This window comes from Homalodisca vitripennis, chromosome 2 (genome assembly GCF_021130785.1).
Source record: "Homalodisca vitripennis isolate AUS2020 chromosome 2, UT_GWSS_2.1, whole genome shotgun sequence".
NCBI lineage: Eukaryota > Metazoa > Arthropoda > Insecta > Hemiptera > Cicadellidae > Homalodisca > Homalodisca vitripennis.
The window spans coordinates 165,705,625-165,727,329 of record NC_060208.1 but is presented as its reverse complement, the minus strand read 5'-3'; the positions used below and the strand labels follow the sequence as shown (position 1 = coordinate 165,727,329).

Below are 21,705 nucleotides of genomic sequence, written 5' to 3'. Positions count from 1 at the left end.
AAAATAACATTCAAATTCAGAGTTTATTATTAAAACAATTTTTAAATCAAAATTGATAACAAAATTTTCAATTTTTGGTTCTTTATCATTGACAATAAGGTAACAAATTTTTCTGATCCACATTTTTCAAGAGGATTAGAACACGAGGAGACTTACCTTCCACAAAACAGCAGGATAGGGTATGTGGTGACAGTCTTGACTGCGATGGCAACGATGCCGACTAGGACAGCCATACTGGCCCCACTGTAGTCCTCCAGGATATCACTTGACACATCACTACCAAATGTGAGGTAACCATAGGTTCCAGTGAGAGTGTATGCCGAGGAGCAGAGGGCAAGAGTGGCGACTATCACCACAGTGAATGAGCCCATGCGGCGATCATCCATACACGAGTAGATAGGCACTACACTGACGTGACATTGGTAACCAAAACAGATGACTGGAACTACGTAGAAAACATCGGTCCAATGGTCAGGAGAAGTCTTGATGGGACCCGGTACGAAGTCACCAGTGTAATGTTGTGCAACTACAAGACCCACAACGTACACCACAGCTAGAACACCTAAAGAGCTGAAACATACATGATACAATATTCTGATAATTACTCATATTATTCATAATAGAATCATTATCCCAGATACGAAAGGAAATAACACGTTTTAAGTAATGGTTGGATTCATACCTGGCATACTTTAAGAAATCAATAGTTCTGGAATAACACATAGGAAGAATGAAAACTAATGCAGAAGCCGATATGGTGAACTGGCGATTCATGTACCATGAATAGCAAAAATTGGGGCCTACTAATGACTTCAACACTGAAACAAAAAGAAAACAAGATTTTGAATATCATTTAGTACATAATATCAAAAGTAGTTGTATTTATACAGTAATTAATATACTAAAAAATATTCAGAATCACCGAAAAATCAGTCTATGAGGCTATGTAACTATTGTAGAAATTAAAGTGCTGTGAAATTTAAAAAATAAAAAAAAACTCAACCAAAAACCAACTGCACTATCTCAAAGAATGAACACCCTATTTAGGTTCTTGTCACAAACTAGTTAACATAAATTATGAAATCCTCGATTTGTTCTGAACCCTTAATAAAGTTGGTTCCAACATTTAATTTGCTGAACTACAAAAAAAATATTCAATGCAGTACAGTACATTCCACATTTACCACAACACTAACATAATGGAAAGTTAATAAGTAAGATTAAATTGAAACATAGAACTTAGTCAAGTTTTATATATTCTACAGTAAACTTTGATCTTTGTTAAAGTACTACTAAAATTAACAAGTATACAATAATGTACTATTAGTTTTTTTTTTAGTTTTAATTATCTGATTTGTATAATTCAAAGAGAATTAAGTTATATGGAGTCAGCTTTATATTCTGTAATGTGTTGTAATTTCTTATTTGTAATTTTCCTGTCTTTGTTCTGGATTTAATATATTATATGTTTGTCAATTTCATATATAACGTTTTTGTTACAAACTTTGACTCTGGTGAGTTAATATCCATGCGCTTTGTGTTATTTACATTTTGAATGCATTACCTTGTTTGAAATTTAATACCCAAAAAAGGATAAAAGTAACAGATCTCAAAATGTGTTTCTGTTGTAATTTGTTATTATCAATATTGAACTTTACACAAAGAACAAATTGTATAGTAACTATACTATACTCAGTAAACTTTTATAAAAATATAACAGTATCAAACATGTTATGAACAAATTAAAAATATGAGACCCTACAGAATATTACTTTACACCTGAAATACAGAGAAGACATGTTATTGAACAGAGTGAGACTCCAGTCAAGTGGGCTTGTCTCCCTGAATAAACTTAACTAATGTAAAATAAATAAAACACTACTTTAAAATAGTACAATTAAAACTGGCACAAGTTCTCATAGAGCAAAGCATTAACAATTATGAAACATTCTGTTTGTAGAATAACTACAGCATTTTTAAATGGGAAAAACAAGAGCCCAAGATCAAGAGGGCTGTTGAGGACCAACAGTTTTTTCTAAAGTTTTTGTCTTGATTGCGGGTAATTTGCTTTGATAAATTCCCTTACATGTAGCAACAATTAACAAAATCTCGACAGTAGGATTCCAAAGACCTCATGAGGATCTGTAGTTTGTGTTATATTTGTTGACATCATATTTAAAACACTGGAATGCAGATTTATTATATTATAACCTACAATAATAAGATATCTAATACATCGTTTGGTGATGTTTCATCATAATTAGATTACCCTGACAGGAGACAACATCTGGGCCTGGAGAGTAACTCTCAATGGACCGGTGTTTACCATTTTTAATTTTGATAAAGATGTAGGTAGTAGAGGTGGAGTTTCAAAACCAAATTTCAGCCAAACCCAGTTAAATAATTCGAATGGTATTGTTATAAATACCAAAACCTCGGATTGGTCTTGTTTTGAAGGGGAGGATTGAGGCTACGCGGTAGTGTTGCCAACAAGTCGAAAAAGTATTCCCTACAGCTGTGATAGTACCAGTACACTTACTTTCTGGACGTGCCTCGTACATGTACAAACTTGAAACCACGTAATATATGACAATCAAACAAAGTAATTTCATACAATCTGTTTTTTAAAAAAGTCATATTAATATGTCTTTTAGAACCAACCAAGCAATTTATTGGCGGTCAGAAATTACGCGAGAAGGACCTGCTGTGTGATCTACCGCTGGCGGATTTTTATAATTTTTCATAATATGTATAATTCATGATTTAAAAGTATATACAGATAAACATATTTTTTCTATATGCCTAAATATATAAATATATATTTTTCAGCAGAATATATTATAAAAGAGCAACGCCCAAAACCAGAGCTTTTGAATAAATAATAATATAGATATGATTATTGTCCCAAAAGCATACAAAATCACACATTCTCCATATATGCAGGTTTTTGGAACATGGGCCAAAATTTAAAAAAAAATTACAGATGAAGTTTTGGACTGGTCCTGTAATATTGTAAGAGTTAATTTTTACAATATACACTGTTTAATAATTTGTTTAACTATGTGTTTTTCTTCAACCCTCTTGGGCATCCCGTTTTGACACTTACCGTGCTTTAGCAACCATAAATTGGATTTTGTTCATCAGCAAGTGGTAGGAGAGGTTTTGCTAAATGCTCAACCAATAACTGAATATTAGATGTATTTCTATCTGACACTAAATAATACTTTTTGCAAAGTTGCTTTAGAATATTATAAACCAGTACCTCGATCAAACTGGTCACCGATGATGATGAGGAATGTGACGCAAGTGCCAAAGCAATAAAGAGCGATCAGGAGAGAACAAACAATTGAGCCCTTTTTGCCACAGGTTCCGGCCATTGTGCCCTGGAGTGTGGCAGCGTGGACATGCCATGATGAGTGTGCCAATACAAGCAAGCCGAAACACACACAGCAAACCAGTACCTGCGTGTTTCTCTTATTAGTTTTTCCTACAAGAGTGTGGTAGAGGCAACATACATTGACTCACATACCCCAATAGTTAATTATTGAATTTAATTCACACAAAAAAAAATAGTTTGGAAGTCAAATAAAAGTATTTTTCAAAGTGTAAATACAAGCAGTTAACTAGAAATAATGTAAACCTTATGTAAAGATATAGACTAATTTATACCTTACAAAAATTTAAAAATGTATTAAAAATACAGTTTTTAATAAATACAATCTAAGTTATAATGTTAATTAATTCTTTTAATAATAACCATAAATCTTAACTCAATACAAAATAATGTCTAATCAAGTTTAGCTTATATTTTAGTCAATCCAAAACTGTGCAAACTAAATTTGTCAGATGACTATTCAACTTTTCATCCATGTATATTTATATGTGTATGTGTGTGTGTGTGTGTGTGTGTGTGAGTGAGTGTGTGCGTGCGCGTGCGTGCGTGCGTGTGTGTGTGTGAGTGTGTGTGAGTGAGTGTGCGTGCGTGCGTGTGTGCGCGTGCGTGTGTGTGTGTGTGTGTGTGTGTGTGTGTGTGTGTGTGTGTGTGTGTGTGTGTGTGTGTGTGTGTGTGTGTGTGTGTGTGTGTGTGTGTGTGTGTGGGTAAAGTCTTAAAACTAGGTAGGTAAAATTGCATTAGCTTATTCCCTGAGAAGCTAAACAACTAGTATTTATCATGATTAAAGTTTGTCATTAAAGTTTGGCATTAACTTGAATTTTAAACCTTTTTAAAATATAAAAGCTGAGAAAACATTTTTTATTGGATATCACTATTTTATTCACATTGATGGCTAAATAGAAAATGAGAGTTTGAAAAAAGTTATTGACCGACATTAAGAACTTGAAGCTACAAAACATAAAACGTCCCATTTAAAACACAAACTAATTTGTTAGAATATATTAATTTTAAACATAAAGAATATATCTCAAAAACTTTATTTATAATAAGGTCACTTATATTAATATAATTTAAATGCATATACTTATTAAATTTCCTGATACATACCAACTGAACCAGAAGAGCAACAGATATTCCCCCAGCTTGATCAAAGGCTTGTGGAAAGTTGAGGAGACCAGCTCCCAGAGCAGCGTTCACCAACAGGAATACTGCTGCCAGTCTGCTGGACTGACCTATAGGAAAAACAGCACATATTCAGATTAAATGTCTAAGGAAAGTGATCCTGACAGCAGCATTCACCAACAAGAAGATTGATTGATTGTGTCAATCAACCAATTCACATATCTTTGTTCAGGGAGTACATTTTATACAATGAATAGTGTCAGACTAAATTGAAAATCCTTTGAACTAATACGAAATAAGTGATAACACTGGTGAGCTCCATAGCATTCTTCTTTATATGAGTAAAGAGCATGCACTATATTTGCTGAGAACCTCAATGTGAGTCCTCCTGTTTTCAATTAAATCATTATCAAAGCCACCACTCTATCAAACAAAACATTTAGTAATAAACAAGTATTTCTAAATATATAAATAATTTTAAAATAAATAAAGAAAGGATTGAAATGAGTAAACAGAAAACTTATTTTCATTGTACTGTGTCTTATAAAAGCAATTTCAAAAAAAGTTACATGGATTATATCTTATACTTTTGATAACCTCTCCATATCTTGCCTAAACTCTTGAGCGTTAATTATTTTGAGAAAATATCATTAAACTTACTTAAACACACTTCAGGTTTTAAGTCCTTACATTATTATGGAATATTGTGTTGTTTAAATTTAAACTTCACCTATTATAATTTCATCTAATTAATTAATTAATTTCATGTATTCTAGATTATTTAAGAAATATTTAAGTGGTTATATCTTGCCCCAAATATGATATTCAATTGAATCTCAATCTGTTTTACATGCTATCTAAAGTTATACCACATGAACTATAAAAACTGATGATTTTATCAAGGAACTTTCAGATAAATCATCAGAAACCCATATTTCAAAAACAAATCAATGGTTAAATGCCAGTATTACAAGTATTATCTGTTGTAAATGTTGACACAGTGCAATGGACTTTCAAGGACAACAACTCAATGAATACATGTCTCTTCCACTGTCTCTTACACTGTAGTTACATGGGACTTGTAATGTGTAATGTAATAGGACCACTGTGCCATTGCAAATGTTAGATTAGAAAAAACTAAGAAAGTCATTGATACACGGAAATTAAATTGTTTAATAAATTACCTGATACAGAGCAGTCAGTTACTCTCGTTAAATTAAAAAATTCAATTACTACTTGGTTAAAATATAAAGCACTTTATTCAAATTATGAATAGGCCTAATTGTCTTGTGACACTAGTAATTTAAAACTTTAGGCAAGTGTTACTTGTTTATATTGCATACGTATTCTTTGTTTATATTGTTTATTCACTGTTATTATATATAATAATAATATATTATAATTAATGTTGACATAGTGCAATGGACTTTCAAGGACGACAACTCAATGTATATATATATATATATATATATATATATATATATATATATATATATCTTCAATAAGATAGAAAAAAATAGAAGAAAAGAACATAAAAATTCTCTATATTTCGTCGTAAGACATTTTCAAGAGATATACAGCAGGTAAATAAGTAAATATATCAACAAAAAATAATAAACAAAAGAAACGTCATATGTTAATAAAACTAATTTTGAATTACGTACAAAGAGTAAATAATTTTGCGTAATACAAGGAATATAAAGTTATAAATTAAATTTGTAGTTAAATGTGTAATGTTATAAATTAAAATTGTAACGTGTAATTTATACATACTGCTATCCGTACCTTAAATTTAGACCATCCGGATGTTTAGTTTGTAGCACCCTCTGATGAGCTATTTCTAAATAATTTATTTTAAGTTTATGGGGGTTCTGAATTTTGTTAATACTTTTTAGAGAAAAGCATTCATCGAATTTTTTGTTATGCTCCATTGCATGGGCCGAAATAGGATTTGATTTAATTTTAAGATTTGTATCGCTGCGATTTTTGTTCATTCTAATGTGCAATGGAGTTATGGTCTGACCAATGTAGTCCTTCGGACAGTCTTTACATGACAATTGGTAAATGACATTGCTGGATTCACAAGTCATTTTACCAACTATCGGATAATTTCTTTTCGTTGTGCTGCTACAGAAATGTTTTGAACTTATTATTAAATTACAGGTTTTGCAGCGAGGCTTAAAACAGGGTTCACAGCCAAAAGGTTTGTTTAAATTTTGAGTTAGCTCATCAGAGGGTAGTTTTGGTCTTACTAATATGTTTTTCAAATTTTGAGGCTTTTTAAAAATTACTTTAGGTGGATTAGTAAACACATTTTTGGTTACAGGTGAAGCTTGTAGAATATTGTGTGCAGTTTTTATTATACCATTAATTTTGTATAGCCCTGGATGATACAGAAATGTTTTGAACTTATTATTAAATTACAGGTTTTGCAGCGAGGCTTAAAACAGGGTTCACAGCCAAAAGGTTTGTTTAAATTTAGGTAGTTTTGGTCTTACTAATATGTTTTTCAAATTTTGAGGCTTTTTAAAAATTACTTTAGGTGGATTAGTAAAACACATTTTTGGTTACAGGTGAAGCTTGTAGAATATTGTGTGCAGTTTTTATTATACCATTAATTTTGTATAGCCCTGGATGATAGGTGGTAATAAATTTTCCTTGGTTTTTATAATTCCTAGGAGTAGAGTTTTTTGATTTTTGCATGTTATCATTTACAATTTTGTTAGGATATCCTCTATTTCTAAAAACATTTTTTAATTTTTCAGTGTGACAATAATAATCCTGATTATTAGAGCAGAGTCTCTTTGCTCTAATAGTTAGACTTTTCGGAATAGATTTTTTAACGTAACCAGGATGGCAGCTTGAGTAATGTAAATACTGCATTGGATTTGTATCTTTGACATGGATTTTCGTTTTTAGGTGTCCCTGCTCTAAAAACACATTGACATCTAAAAACGTAACAAGATTTTTAGAAATATTGAAAGTGAATTTTAAAACTGAAAATGAATTTAATTGTTGAATAAAATGTGTTAAACTATCCATGCCATGTTGCCAAATAATAAAAATGTCGTCAATAAATCGGAACCAAAATAACGGTTTTAAATTTTGAGATGTTAAAAAATTTTGTTCCAGAAGTCCCAAAAATAAATTTGCATATGAAGGTGCCATTCTGGTTCCCATTGCGGTTCCTTTCATTTGTAAGTAATTTTTGTTTTTAAATCTAAAATTATTCATGGTAAGTATAAAGGTTACTAGGGCAGATAAAAAAGAAGTAGAAGGTTTCGAATTCCTAGGTCTTAAACTTAAAAAATGTTCTTCAGTTCTTATTCCGTCATGAGGAATATTTGTGTACAATGATTCCACGTCAACTGTAGCCAAAATTAATTCACCGTCCAGGGGCTGGGGTATTTCAGAAAGTCTGTCAATGAAGTGATTGGTGTCCTTTATGTGTGACTGTAAAGATTTGGCCAAAGGTTGCAGATGAGCGTCAACGAAGCTTGAAATTCTTTCTGTTGGTGAATCGTAGCTGGAAACAATGGGTCGTCCAGGCGGAGGGCGAATCGGTTTATGTATTTTAGGTAGCGTGTAGAAAACTGGAGTTCTAGGTGAGTCTGGTGTTAGTAGATTGATTTCTTGGTCGGACAAATTTTGAGTTGGGCCTTTCATTTTCAAAAATTCAGAAATTTCAGTGTTAAATTGTTCAGTTGGATCTTTTGACAATAATTTGTATGTAGTAGTATCACTGAGTTGTCTTTCAGCCTCTAACATATAGTCAGTGATATTTTGAATAACAATCGAGTTGTTTTTGTCTGCACGTAAAATAACTATGTTTTTATTATGTTTTAATGAAGTGATTGCTTTTCTTTCATTATATATATATATATATATATATATATATATATATATATATATATATGGGCAGAGTTGTACTTTCTTTCTTATTTATAAGATAACACCATATCAAGAAATATAATATATATGTTAAGTATTTTGACATTGTCAATTGCATTTATACAAAAATGTCTAAAGACAAATAAATTATCTTGAATCTAGATAATTAAGAATGCTTAATTTTTATAAAATCCAAAAATTTTAACTAAATTTAATAACGAATAAATTGATCCGAATATTGTAATTGCAACTTATTACTGAATATTCTCACGTGTACTATACTAAAGAATGTACTTGTAGCATTTGCTACATAGGCAATTAAAAATATATGTATTAATATTTGTGGGAGAAAATATATGCAAAAATATTTTAGAATTTAGTTAGTGATGTCAAAGTATATAGGTAAATAAAATTAAGTAATTTCTCAAGAAAGGGTTTGCAGATGTAGGATGATACAGTGAGATAGCAGGGTTCCTGGTAGTCTAGTTTGTTAACGTGATTACAATAGGGGTAGTTTGAAGATTACTTTGTTCTCTCTGACCTTGCGATTGGATAGTTGGTGACCAATCATAGAGGTCGCTTGTAAGTGGTTTACTGGGGTTCTTTTGCTGTTAATTGAGTTAATGGTTTGCGTCTTAATAGTTTTCTGAACCATCTGCAAGGGATTTTACGTAAGCAGCTTTTTTATAGTCAAATTACGATTTTCAGATAGGAATTTTGCTGTTTACTAAGGTAGCTTTTTTTACTGGGATATTGTATAAACCTTTATACAAAAGGAAAATACAAATATTTGAAGTCACTTAATAATTAACGCCAGTTATCAAGTGAGCACATGTCGTTAGAAGTATATTTCAGAGTAAATTCTTCAACTTTAATATTATTTAAAAGTTACTGGTAATAACCATTTAGTATTCAACAGTCAGAATATGTGTAAATTTATTTCTTTATAGTTTTACTAATATACATATTATTTTGAAAGATTTTAATGTGCTGTATCGTTGCAAATACTTGTAGTCATTTCTTAATTGTTTATATAAGAAGGTATACTTGTAATCCTCTCCACTTTTTTTCATGTAATAGCCAATGCATAGGTATAGTTCTAAAAAATATTTGGTGATAATTCCTTTACTTCGGTGAGACGTTCAATTTATTACTTCCTTAAGTATTAATCCTTATTATTATTCTATTGTGTTTCTTCAACAGTTATTATGACTGACTACCACCAACAGGTACAAGACTAAAGATGGAATTTGTGAAAATTTTACAAATTTATTATTATTGATCGATTGAATTTTAAATCGTGTCAGCTAAAAAACTCAAGTTTTTTTTAATATTTTGAACCATAAATCGAGATGGACTAGGTGGCATCAACATGGGACCCAAAAGTGTAACTTATTAAATTGTGCTGATTCTGTAAAACATACATTGATTTTGCTTGTAATAATAATAATAAATCTTTATTCTGACAGAAATACAAATACATAGCTTTACAAATTATATAGGTCTAAAAACTATAACAAAAGAATAACACAATGTATAATGTGTACCCACTTACATTGATAAACAATTATACAACTTTTCATATAAAAATACAAATTTTACATTAACAGAGAAATCAGTAAATACATATATATTATAGCAAAATAAATTGGGACACCCTAGGTGATACCTGAATTGGGACCGCCATCACTTGAACGAACAAACCAAAACAAAGCTAGCATCAACTCGCAACACAACAAAAGAATTAATACATAAAAAGTTACTTTAAGAATGAAAAACATAAAACCCAATCTTTCTGTGCATCAAAAACTTATGAAAATGATAGTAGATAAAGATGAAGATGCTAAGTAAAACCGTCATATAAATAAACTAGATGTAGTTAGCTTTGTATCTTAATTAAAACTCTAAACCATTTTTAACCTAACCTCCTCCCTCACTATCTCAAGCAGGTCATCAATAAATTTCTGTCCAAAAATCCATATTCCTAGATTGTTAAAAAATTGTTTGAATGAGACAAAATTAGGAATTTTATCATTCATGATATTGAACAATTTTGGTGCAACACTACTATAAAATATTTGGTGAGTAGTGAAATTGGACTTGGGCAGCCAAAACTATCTGATATCATCTTAGGTTGTACCCCATTTCTTGTGCTGAAAAGAATGAACTGCTTCTAATGAAGTACATCCTTAAAACTTTATACATATACAAATTACATAACGAAAGAATCTTTAAATCAGCAAAATTTGGCCATGTATGTTCAAACCTCCCCCTTACAGAAATTAATCGTATAAATATTTTTTGAAAAATTATAATAGGATATAATGTAGAGTCATAGGTCCCGCCTAAAAAATCCAGCAGGGATCACTTCTGGCTTGTTAATACCTTCCAGTTGAACCTAACACTGGGCACAACAAAAACCGATGTGTCACTTAAATCTGGGCAACCTTATGGATGCCCAGGAGCAGCACATCATTAACCATAAATGTCGAGATTCTGGGGTGCAAGAGTAATTCAATAGGTCTAGTCTACTATCAGAGGTTCTTGCTAGCCTCAACAAGGATGTGCCACCTCCTGCCTGCTGTGACTGGAGAGGCTGGTTCAGAGCTGGCCTCCCCTTCTTTGGGGGAGACATGACTTTGAGATTAGTGCCCTAATTCTTCATCATGGATCTCGATAGAAGGCGGCACCTATCCCCTAACCTTACCCATCCTGAATACCCTGTCACTCTGGAAGCAGCGCTAAGGTTCTTGTAGGACTAAGTAAAATTTATAAGCGTGTCCTAAGAGAACAAAATACCCTGGATGCAAATAGTGTGAATGTGGTTAGTGACGACGATTTGAGTGATGGTTATCTTGACAATATTTCTTCTGAATCTGAAGAGGAAAGTGAGAGTGGATTATCTGAAACTTATTTAGATGACACGGAAGAAGATCCTACTTATGAAACATTTGAAAATTCATCAGATGAGGACGCTGCTCAACCAGCAACTTAATCTGGTAGGCCTACTGTTCTAATGAGACCTACTCCTACAGGAAGACATAGAGGTAGGCCTAGAACAAATATATTTAACAACGATGTGCCCCGTAGTAGGCATAGTACACCATGTGATCAAGAACCAAATTTTTTATGGAGAAAAGTTAACAAATCAAATGATCCTGGAAGCATTACTGTTTCCTTACTTTGAAAACCCTGGGTCTAAGCATTGTCCCCCAGGTAATGTAAAACCAATTGAGTACTTCAATCTTTTCTGTACTATAAATTTGTTGACAAATTTTATTAACGTTTTCATGACCAATGAATATGTGAAAAAATATATTCAGTCTCACGATGGCTAAATAATACACCTCAATCTAAAATCCAAAAATGGTCAAACATTACACTTGGAAAATTGAAAGGTTTTTATGGCTGTTTCACTAAATATGGGCCTAACTAAAAAGCCCACTATAAAAAGCTACTGGAATAAAAGTGACTCACAATTCATTTCATGGTTTGGAAAAATGTTTAGTCGCAATCGTTTTGAGGCTATATTGCAATTTTTCCATATTACGGACAATTCTTTGGGTAAACCAGGAGAACCAAACTACGATCCATGTAGTAAATTTTTACTAATAGTTGAACATGCAAACAGACTGTTTAGGTTACACTACACACCACATCGTGAACTGTCTATAGATGAAAGTTTTTTAGCCACTCGATGTCACTCTCAAATTTTACAATACCTTCCCAATAAGCATCATAGCCATTGGGGTATTAAGCTATTGACGATAAGCGACAATGTCACAAAATACTGTCTAGGTTTCTTTTGTTACAAAGGTAAAAATGAGTCTTCTAGGTCTACTAACAAAAGTGAGGATCAGGGATTGGCGTTTACTATTATAAAACAATTACTGAAACTTGGAAACTATCTTGGGAAAGGCTATCATCTTTTTGTTGATAATTTTTTTCACATCAATACCAATTGCAAGATATTTATATAGTAAGGCCACTTACATCACAGGAACCCTGCGTAAAAATAGGAAAGATGTCCCTATGGAGATGAAGCACAAATTTCAAGTGGGGCAAAAGTTATATATGCACCAAAATGCATTGCTTTAGCTTGGCATAAAAGAAAAGAAGACAACAAAATCCAGTACTATTATTGTCAATAAAAAGCAATATACTGTTGCTTTTTCTATTTTATCTGTTGATAAAATAAAAAAAGACATATTGAAAATTGTGTAAGCAAAATACCTGAAGTTGCTGATAGCTACAATAAATATATGTGTGGCATAAATGTGAATGGACCAGATGCTATAATCATTTGGACGAAAGGCGAACAGTAATATATTGGAAGAAAGCTACATTTAACACTATGGCTAGAATGGTTATGAATACATGTTACTTATATTTGTATATTTCTGTAAACTACATTTATAAGAAGTGATATACATTTTGGTTTTTATATCACTTAAAACCAAAAAAATAGCTTAAGTGATATCTTAAAAAAAAAAACTGAGTTATGAGTTTTTACAAAACCCTAACATTTTGTCTAAAAATGGCTTGAGATTTCTGGCACATCACTTCATAATATGAAGTGATATTATGAAGTGATAATATAACTTCATAATATAAAGTTTAATATTATAAACTTTATATTATGGGGTTTAATATAAAAAAGGTTAATATAAAAAATAAGGTAAATAATAAAGAAAAGAAAATAATAGAAACATACAAATGGGTAGGGTACTATAAGTGGACCCGGTTTTTTATATCGAAGAATGTAATCATCGATACCTAATATTCGCATCTCAAATCCTAGACTATCAATCAATATAAAGTATCTATAGTTCTCAATAACAATCATATGTTTTAAATTAAAATATGAATTTAATATTTACAGTGATCAAACAAATTATTATAACCCCAATTAGGACTACCACATTTGCTCCTCTCACAGTTACAGTTGTTTCTTTCCCACAAATTTCACATAATGGGTTTATCCGCACGAGTCCAACATGTTGAAGTCATGAAAAACATGTCTTATCATCTTCCAACGCAATGTCACGTAGTTTTCTAAAATTGACTGTCATTTGTAACAATCAAATGTTACTAATATAAAATGAAAATATTACATTAATAGTATTATTTGAAAGTGTTTACAGCTATTGATATAGATTATTTAATTAATCGTTACAAATAATTAATCAGTATCGATTGATTATATCGATGGTTATGATTAAGTAATATCGTTTGCCAATTTCGATATAAAAAACCGGGGGTAGGGTACGATAAGCGGACCCGGTTTTTTGTATCGAAGAATGTAATCACCGATACCTAATATTCGTATCTCAAATCCTAGACTATCAATCGATATAACAGTATCTACAGTCCTCAATAACAATTATACAGGGTGATTCAAAACTAAACGGCAATCTCTCGGGAGCTTATTCTAATAAGTTAAAAACAAGTAAAAAAGTTCATATAAACCATATGCCCGGAAACGCTTCGTTAGCGAGTTACGCCTAGCGAAAGATTTCGCCCGGATTTTCAGAACCCTTGGTGAAGTCAGGCCGTATAAAAAATGGTAAAGGTAGTTACAAAGATACAAATACGATTGTTTTTTTTATGTTTTTATATCTGACAAATTTTATTAAAATTCGTCCCAGAGCTGTAAATGCAATACTTTCAGAGATATCTTACGTAAAACACAAGAATTGGTGCAAAGAAATAACACATTTTTGTGTTTAACGTAAGATTACTTCCATAAATGTTAAATAAAGGTCATTTTTTTTCTTAAAACAGATTTGTAGAACATTTAAATCTGAAAAGATTCATGTGAATTACTTAGGAAAAAAAATAATAATAGGTATTGAAATTTAGCTTTATTTAAAAATAAAACAGACGCACAAAAATGCATATTCTTATCTGCATAAAATATTAACTAATGTTTAGGTTGTGAGTAACAGCTGATCATTTATTCTAGACTGAACATTAACATAAAATGTATTTTACCTTTATAAAACTGTAATAATCACCTATAATAGTTGCTCAAAGTGTCCTCCGTTGTTAGCAATGCACGTTTTCGCACGACGAATCTCTTTTCTAGCGCGTTTCATAACGTTTGGAGCATTCTTGATAGTTTCTTCTGCCGCCTCTGTAATGCGATTACGTAACTCCTCTATGGTGTTAATTCGTTTTGAATAAACAATTGAACTTCATCCAACCCCATAAGAAAAAGTCTGCTGGCGTGAGGTCAGGAGAACGTGGTGGGCCATTTTACTGGTCCATTTCGACCAATCCATTGTCTACCGTAATGTATCATTTAAATAGTTTTTCACATCATTAGAAAAATGTGGAGGTGCTCCGTCGTGCATAAACCATGCATTTATTCTGTTTGAACAGGAATATCTTCCAAGAGGGTAGGCAGGTTTGTTCTTAAAAAATTTAAGTACGCTACCCATTAAGTCAATTAGGGAGGAAAAAATGGACCAATCAAAATTATCACCCAGAACACCAAGCCATACATTGACTGAAAATGTATGTTGAAAATGCCTCGTCGCAGTTTCATGTGGGTTGTCGTACGCCCAAGTATGGGTATTACGAAAATTTACAATTCCATTTCTAGTAAAACAGGATTCATCAGTAACGAGAAATACGCCGAAGAAAATACTGATGTCGTAAACAAATTTCTTCTTAACCAGCGGCAGAACATCTTCCGTTTATTAAGATCTTGCGGTAATAAGTCTTGAACACGTGTTTTATATGGAATGGGTACAACTGTGCTTCATGAAGTGTCCGCCATACGCTTGACTAGCAAATATTTAACTGACGTGATAATCGTCTGGTGCTTGTGGTTGGTGATAATTCTACAGCATTTATTATTGCTTGTTCATTATTATAGTTCCTTGCGCTAGGTTGACGACCAGTATCTATTCGCTTCGGTTTAAAGCTACCAGTTTCTCTAAGTCGTCTCTCCACAGCTTCAAATGTTTTGCGATCAGGTGTCTTCGATGTGGAAAAGTATCACGATATTCCTGAACTGCAGCTAAACCATTCTTGTTAACTTTGCCGTAAATCAGTATCATGTCCCGTATACTCTTCAAACGAATACATACCATTTACATTATCTGCCATTATTTACTAAGATAATTACATACACTTTTATAAAAATATTTAATAAAATATTTATAAAAATAAATATTTAATAAAATATTTTTATACACTTGTATAAAATATTTTCTAAATAATCACAGGATCTCACAAAATACAATCTTCACACGCCACAATACAAAAACTACCCATAAAGGTTATTCAAATATTACTTCATGAACTTAATTGTTGATCAGCTGATATTGCCAACCTTTGCAAAGAAAATATGACGATAAAAAGTGTTGAATAAATGATCAGCTGTTACTCACAACCTAAACATTAGTTAATATTTTATGCAGATAAGAATATGCATTTTTGTGCGTCTGTTTTATTTTTAAATAAAGCTAAATTTCAATACCTATTATTAATTTTTTTCCTAAGTAATTCACATGAATCTTTTCAGAATTAAATGTTTCTACACAAATCTGTTTAAGAAAAAAATGACCTTTATTTGACATTTATGGAAGTAATCTTACGTTAAACACAAAAATGTGTTATTTTCTTTGCACCAATTCTTGTGTTTTACGTAAGATATCTCTGAAAGTATTGCAATTTACAACTCTGGGACGAATTTTAATAAATTTGTCAGATATAAAAACATAAAAAAATCGTATTTGTATCTTTGTAACTACCTTTACCATTTTTATACGGCCTGACTTCACCAAGGGTTCTGAAATCCGGGCGAAATCTTTCGCTAGGCGTAACTCGCTAACGAAGCGTTTTCCGGGCATATGGTTATATGAACTTTTTTTACTTGTTTTTAGCTATAGAATAAGCTCTCGAGAGATTGCCGTTTAGTTTTGAATCACCCTGTATGTTTTAAATTAAAATATGAAATTAATATTTGCAGTAATCAAACAAATTATTATAAATTATAACCAAAATAAGGAAAACTGAAGATGACCATATTTGGTCCTCTCACAGTTACAGTTGTTTCTTTAGCACAAATTTCACATAATGGGTTTTTCGGTACGAGTCCAACATGTGGAAGTCTCGAAAAACATGTCTTATCATCTTTCAAAGCAATGCCGTGTATTTATTTTAAAATTGACTGCCATTTTTAATAATAAAATGTTACTATTGAACGATTAATTACCCGTATTACATGTATTATTTGAAAGTGTTAACAGCTGTTGATATATATTACTTAAATTAATTGTTCAAATCAGTATCAATTGATTATATATCGATGATTATGATAACCCTTTGAGTGCCACGCGAAGTGGTGGAGGTCATGCAGCCAGTGCCAATCATTTTTTTTTTTCCTTGGGGCGGCCTACTGCCATGCACTTAAGCCTCAAGTGCTTTTTGCGCACCCCGGAAACACCATGAGGCCTACCAGTCTACAACTTCAGCAGTTCAACAAACTGCCAAAAACAACCTATCAGGTCCTCCTGGGAAAATTCACCACCCCTGTCCATGCTACCAAAGATGGCATACCGCTCTCTTGCTATTGCAGGCCAATCAAAGAGCAGGTGCTCAGCAGTCTCCTCCTGCTCATTACACCTTCCACAGAGCGGATTCTCCTGAAGGATGCCAACTCTGTGTAGATGCTTCTTCAGGTGACCATGCCCCGTAATGAGACCATTGACCTTAGAAGACATTGATCTGTTTAATGAGAGAAGGTCCGAAGCCACCTTGGAAGAAGGTGACTGTAATACCATTCTACTCACTCTAAAACCCGGATGCAACCTCCACCTTCTCCCATGCTCCGCGCAAATCCATTTCGAGACAACCCTAGAGGATTCACACCTTGGAACACCGCAGAACGGTTGAGGGCCCGTCATAATTGTTGCTGAGCCCTGGTTGGCCAGGACATCAGCTCTTTCGTTCCCAAGAATCCCCTCATGACCAGGAACCCAACAAACGGTTACATTGTTGATTCTGGCAAGGGAGGAAACGGTCTGATAGCAATCCCAAACCAGTTTGGATTTGATTGCAAAGGAATCCAGCGCCTTCAGCGCTGCCTGACTGTCCGTGAAAATGTTAATCGTCTTGCCCCTATATCGCAGACGAAGATTCTCACGAGCACATTCCATAATGGCTGTGACCTCCGCTTGAAAGACTGTCGGATACGGACCCATAGGAACCACCAGCTCCCTACATGGTCTCACTCCCAGAATTCCAGCGCCTGTGCCGCTTTTTGTTTTGGAGCCGTCTGTGTACCATTCGAGCTCCGCTGGTGGAAGAGGTTTCTTCCCCTCTGACCAATCATCCCTTGAGGGTAAAATAATCCTAAAGGGTTAGGCCATTCCCCTCAGTGCCAAGCACTATTTTTATGTTACTGCAGTATTTTACTAAAAAATTAACATCTTCCTTAAAAATTAACATAATGAGACACTTTTTGCTTTATTATTTAGGGCAAGATACATGCTACAAATTGGTATATATATTTTGACCATAAATTTAAACAAATATTTATAAATGTGTAAACAAAAATACAAAAACAAAAAACACATTTATTTTGTTTAAGATACAAAAAGTATTTATTTATTTTTGTTTTATTAGTGTTATGTGCCAATTTTATGTTCCCATGTTAGTTGGAATAAATGTACCAAGTTTCATAAAAATACATTTATATATAACTGAGTTTTGAATTTTTTATATATTGCTGCAAAATGCTGAAAACCTGCACCAACATGCACGCTTACTCTTGTTCATGTAAAATATATTTAACTAGTTTTATGAAATTAAATCAAGGTAGATTATACAACTGTTATTTATTTATTATGAACAGACTTAAATTAATTACTTTGGGCTTATTTCATTAGGCCTATTATACTAAATCCTTCAGATGAAATAACTGAGTGAGTGTTTTTATCATATAGGCTAAGAATGAATTAATGTATTTTCGCGGTCAGATTCCGTTATATGCCCCCAACGCTTAAACTTTTTTCAATGAACTTAGAACGTTATAAAACGATGTAGTTGAGTAACAGAACTAACATTCCATCAATCAACAAGCATTTCCAGGTATTGCGATCGGTATTGTTGTTGCTGTTATCTTATCTTCCTCGAGAATCCCGATTACGGCAGGCCACGCAGCATCACATGATTAGCTAGTAACCAATTGTAATTCATTATAATCATACGTAAATGAAAAATTAGCGTTGGGGGCATAATGTTTGTTCTATTACTCAACTATATCGTTTTATAACGTTCTAAGTTCATTGAAAAAAGTTTAAGCGTTGGGGGCATATAACGGAATCTGACCTATTTTCGCTTAAGGGCGATCTGTTCCTTTTACTCATTTCGGCAAACTATACCTTATTAAAAAATGAAATTTAACTGAAGTAATAAAAGTAGGAAACTTTTAAAACACTAATCAAAATGCTGTAGATGGAGCTTATATTGGTCACTGTTAAATTACATTAAAAACATAAAACCAATATTTAATACATTTTATTGTTTTGTGAGGCCTTTCGATATCCAAGATATCTTCTTCAGACACATCACAAAATAAATACAAAAAGTAAATTTGATTATTAATAATAGTTAACATATGTGATTTAATATTAATTTGTCCTGTGTGGCGTAGTGTGTAAATATAATTAAATTATTACTGGTATTATACTATATAAATTTTGAATGTTATTTTTGTAATCTTCGTTTAAGTAATATTGAATTTTGAATTGGTCCATCTTCTTGATTTAATAGATCATCTGTATTTGTTTGATTTATGTAATATGACTCCCATGCATTTAAATATTTTGGAGTGTTAACATGTTTTAATAGTTTTAAGTTTTTCTGTGATATAGTGTGTCCAGTATTTATGCAGTGGTGTGCGACGGCAGATTTTTCTTTTCTGTTGAATTTAATGTGGAAGCAAAAACTAATCAAAACATCAACACAGCCACACTAGACAGCTAGCAGAAACAACTGAACGTAAACAAAACGACTGCAGCGTGACAACAGGCGGTTCGCACCATAGCCTTCTAGCTACATAAAAATATTGTATACTATATGTATAAACTATCACTACATGAATTATGCCGTACATTTCTTGGGCTTTAATTTGATACGTTTTACAATATCATACGTCAATATTTAGCAACAGGATGTCCAATATTAGAAAGGCCGATCTAGTCGGCCCTTGGCAAATTTCATCAATACCATCGGGCCGATATATCATTATACAATTACGATATAAAAAACCGGGTCCGCTAATCGTACCCTACCCAAAACCGGGTCCGCTTATCATACCCTACCCAACATTTAATGTATCCTCTCAGCTAGAGGACAATGGCCACCACACAAGGAAAACCCGTTTAAAACTCAATGTCAGACTAAAAAGAACACAATTTCTGAATTCCAAATTAGAACACCCACTGCTCATATTAATCACAGTTTGTACGGTATGTACCCTTTCACTACTTGTTGAAGGTAACTCCATTGTTCTACTTAAAATCTTCCAAGAACCAAACTTTACTGAAGAAAATATGAATATGAAAAGGCTAATGGCAAACACAAAGTCTTTATTTCTAAATGTACTCGTACTTAACGCAGAATAAATGTCTGATCACACAATCTGGGTAAAAATAATTATTTTATAACAAGAAGCACATCAGAAAATGTTGCAAAAATGTTGGGAAAGAGGAACAAGACCGTGAGCACAGAAGAAAAAATGTCAACATAAAGGTAGAATCTGATGAATAAACATCAATCAATCTTCATCACAGAGGTAAAATCTGTTGCAAAAATGCTCGGCTCTCTAAAATTCATGTAGGGTATCTATGAGGTTAAAGGCCAACCCGGCAAATGACGAATTTGACGTTATTAACGTATTTTGCTCATCCTCCTGAACAAAAATATACATGGTTTTAGGGGGTGTAAATAACAAATAACATGGTTTTAGAAGACATATTCATAAATAGTAGTTTTTAATATTTTAATGTTGTGTTTGTGTGCTGTATGTCTCGATATCTGTTTACCTCAATGCTATATGGGGCCAGGACTGATTGTGTATCTGTTGTCTGAGTGCTCCGGGGCTGTGGTCCAGTACTTCTCAAGACATTGTGTACTGTAGTTTGTATCGAGTGACTGCTTGTCAATCAAGGATTAACTATCCACTAGTTCGACAAAATGTGTTTTGTCAGGCATGTTAGAAGTGCAAACATATATGTTACTGTGCAATTATGGATCATGACACCTAAAAATTCTTTCTGGAAATGAAAATATACTAAGTTGCTTTAAGAAATTGATAAGAGATTTGAGATCATTATAGCTAGTGTGGCTTAAGTAAAGTACAACCCATTAGTCTAGAGGCAATCAATCCTTGCCATGGCACTTTTTACCTTAAAATAGCTAATTGAAATTCAAAGACAAACCATAACCTCAAAAGATGAAAACCAATTATTTACAAATTGTTTGTTAAAGAACAATCAAAGTTTAGGCTTCTATGATGGTTTTACAGACATTTTGTTATTCCTAGAGAGAATATTTTGAGAACTGTAGATGTAGGCTTACAGATACATAAAAATAATATACAACTGCACTCACTTCTTTCAGGTAAAATTAAATGTGAATCAATTGAAGAACTAGATGAACTTGAAGCATAACCATAACCTCCTAGAGTCGAATAATTGTCAGTTGTAGAACTGTCATCATTAGGAAACACAACATCTAAATTCTGTTCAACTTGAAGGGCGAAATTCGAATCATCATGAACATAGTCATCCATGATGGTAGAGGTAGATTGTTAAATCTTTATTGTCCAAGAAAATAAAAATCATTCATCTCATGCTTTACTAAAACCTATTATTAAACATTATTATGAATAATATACATATTACTTATGTTTATTGTATGAATAGAATAATGTAATACACTAAGCGTAGGTGCCTGAAAATACACTTGACATACTAATATTATCTCCTACTCAAACCTCAAAGTTCACGACTAATTTTGACACTTCTGTCCTAAATAAATTCTGAACAATGTGCTGATCACAAACAAACACAGCTGATTCACTGATAAGAATACCAAGGAATAATGTAATCAACATACACCCAAAGAGTAAAGAACAAAGAGTAACACTTGCATTAATTTTGTGTAATAAATAATAGTAAAAGGAAAAGTAGTAGTGACTACAACTGTTAAAAATAAAATACAAATCTTTGTCTCCAAGTGAGAAGCGCAGTGCAATAAAGTTACATTAACTAGCTTTT

The 21,705-nt window shown here is 32.5% G+C and overlaps 1 protein-coding gene across 1 annotated transcript in view; it reads right to left on the bottom strand.

Moving 5' to 3' along the window:
• The window catches only part of LOC124354998 (putative sodium-coupled neutral amino acid transporter 7), a 32,344-nt gene extending 10,865 nt beyond the window's left edge, over nucleotides 1-21,479 (bottom strand). Inside the window, exons 1-5 of the mRNA XM_046805857.1 lie at nucleotides 21,038-21,479; nucleotides 4,502-4,626; nucleotides 3,263-3,461; nucleotides 683-818; nucleotides 157-570 (exon numbers count right to left, since the gene is read on the bottom strand). Of these exons, the coding sequence (XP_046661813.1) occupies nucleotides 157-570; nucleotides 683-818; nucleotides 3,263-3,461; nucleotides 4,502-4,626; nucleotides 21,038-21,218 (1,055 nt within the window). The 5' untranslated portion in view covers nucleotides 21,219-21,479. The remainder of the gene's footprint in view (nucleotides 1-156; nucleotides 571-682; nucleotides 819-3,262; nucleotides 3,462-4,501; nucleotides 4,627-21,037) is intronic.
• Between the last annotated feature and the right edge of the window lie 226 nt (nucleotides 21,480-21,705).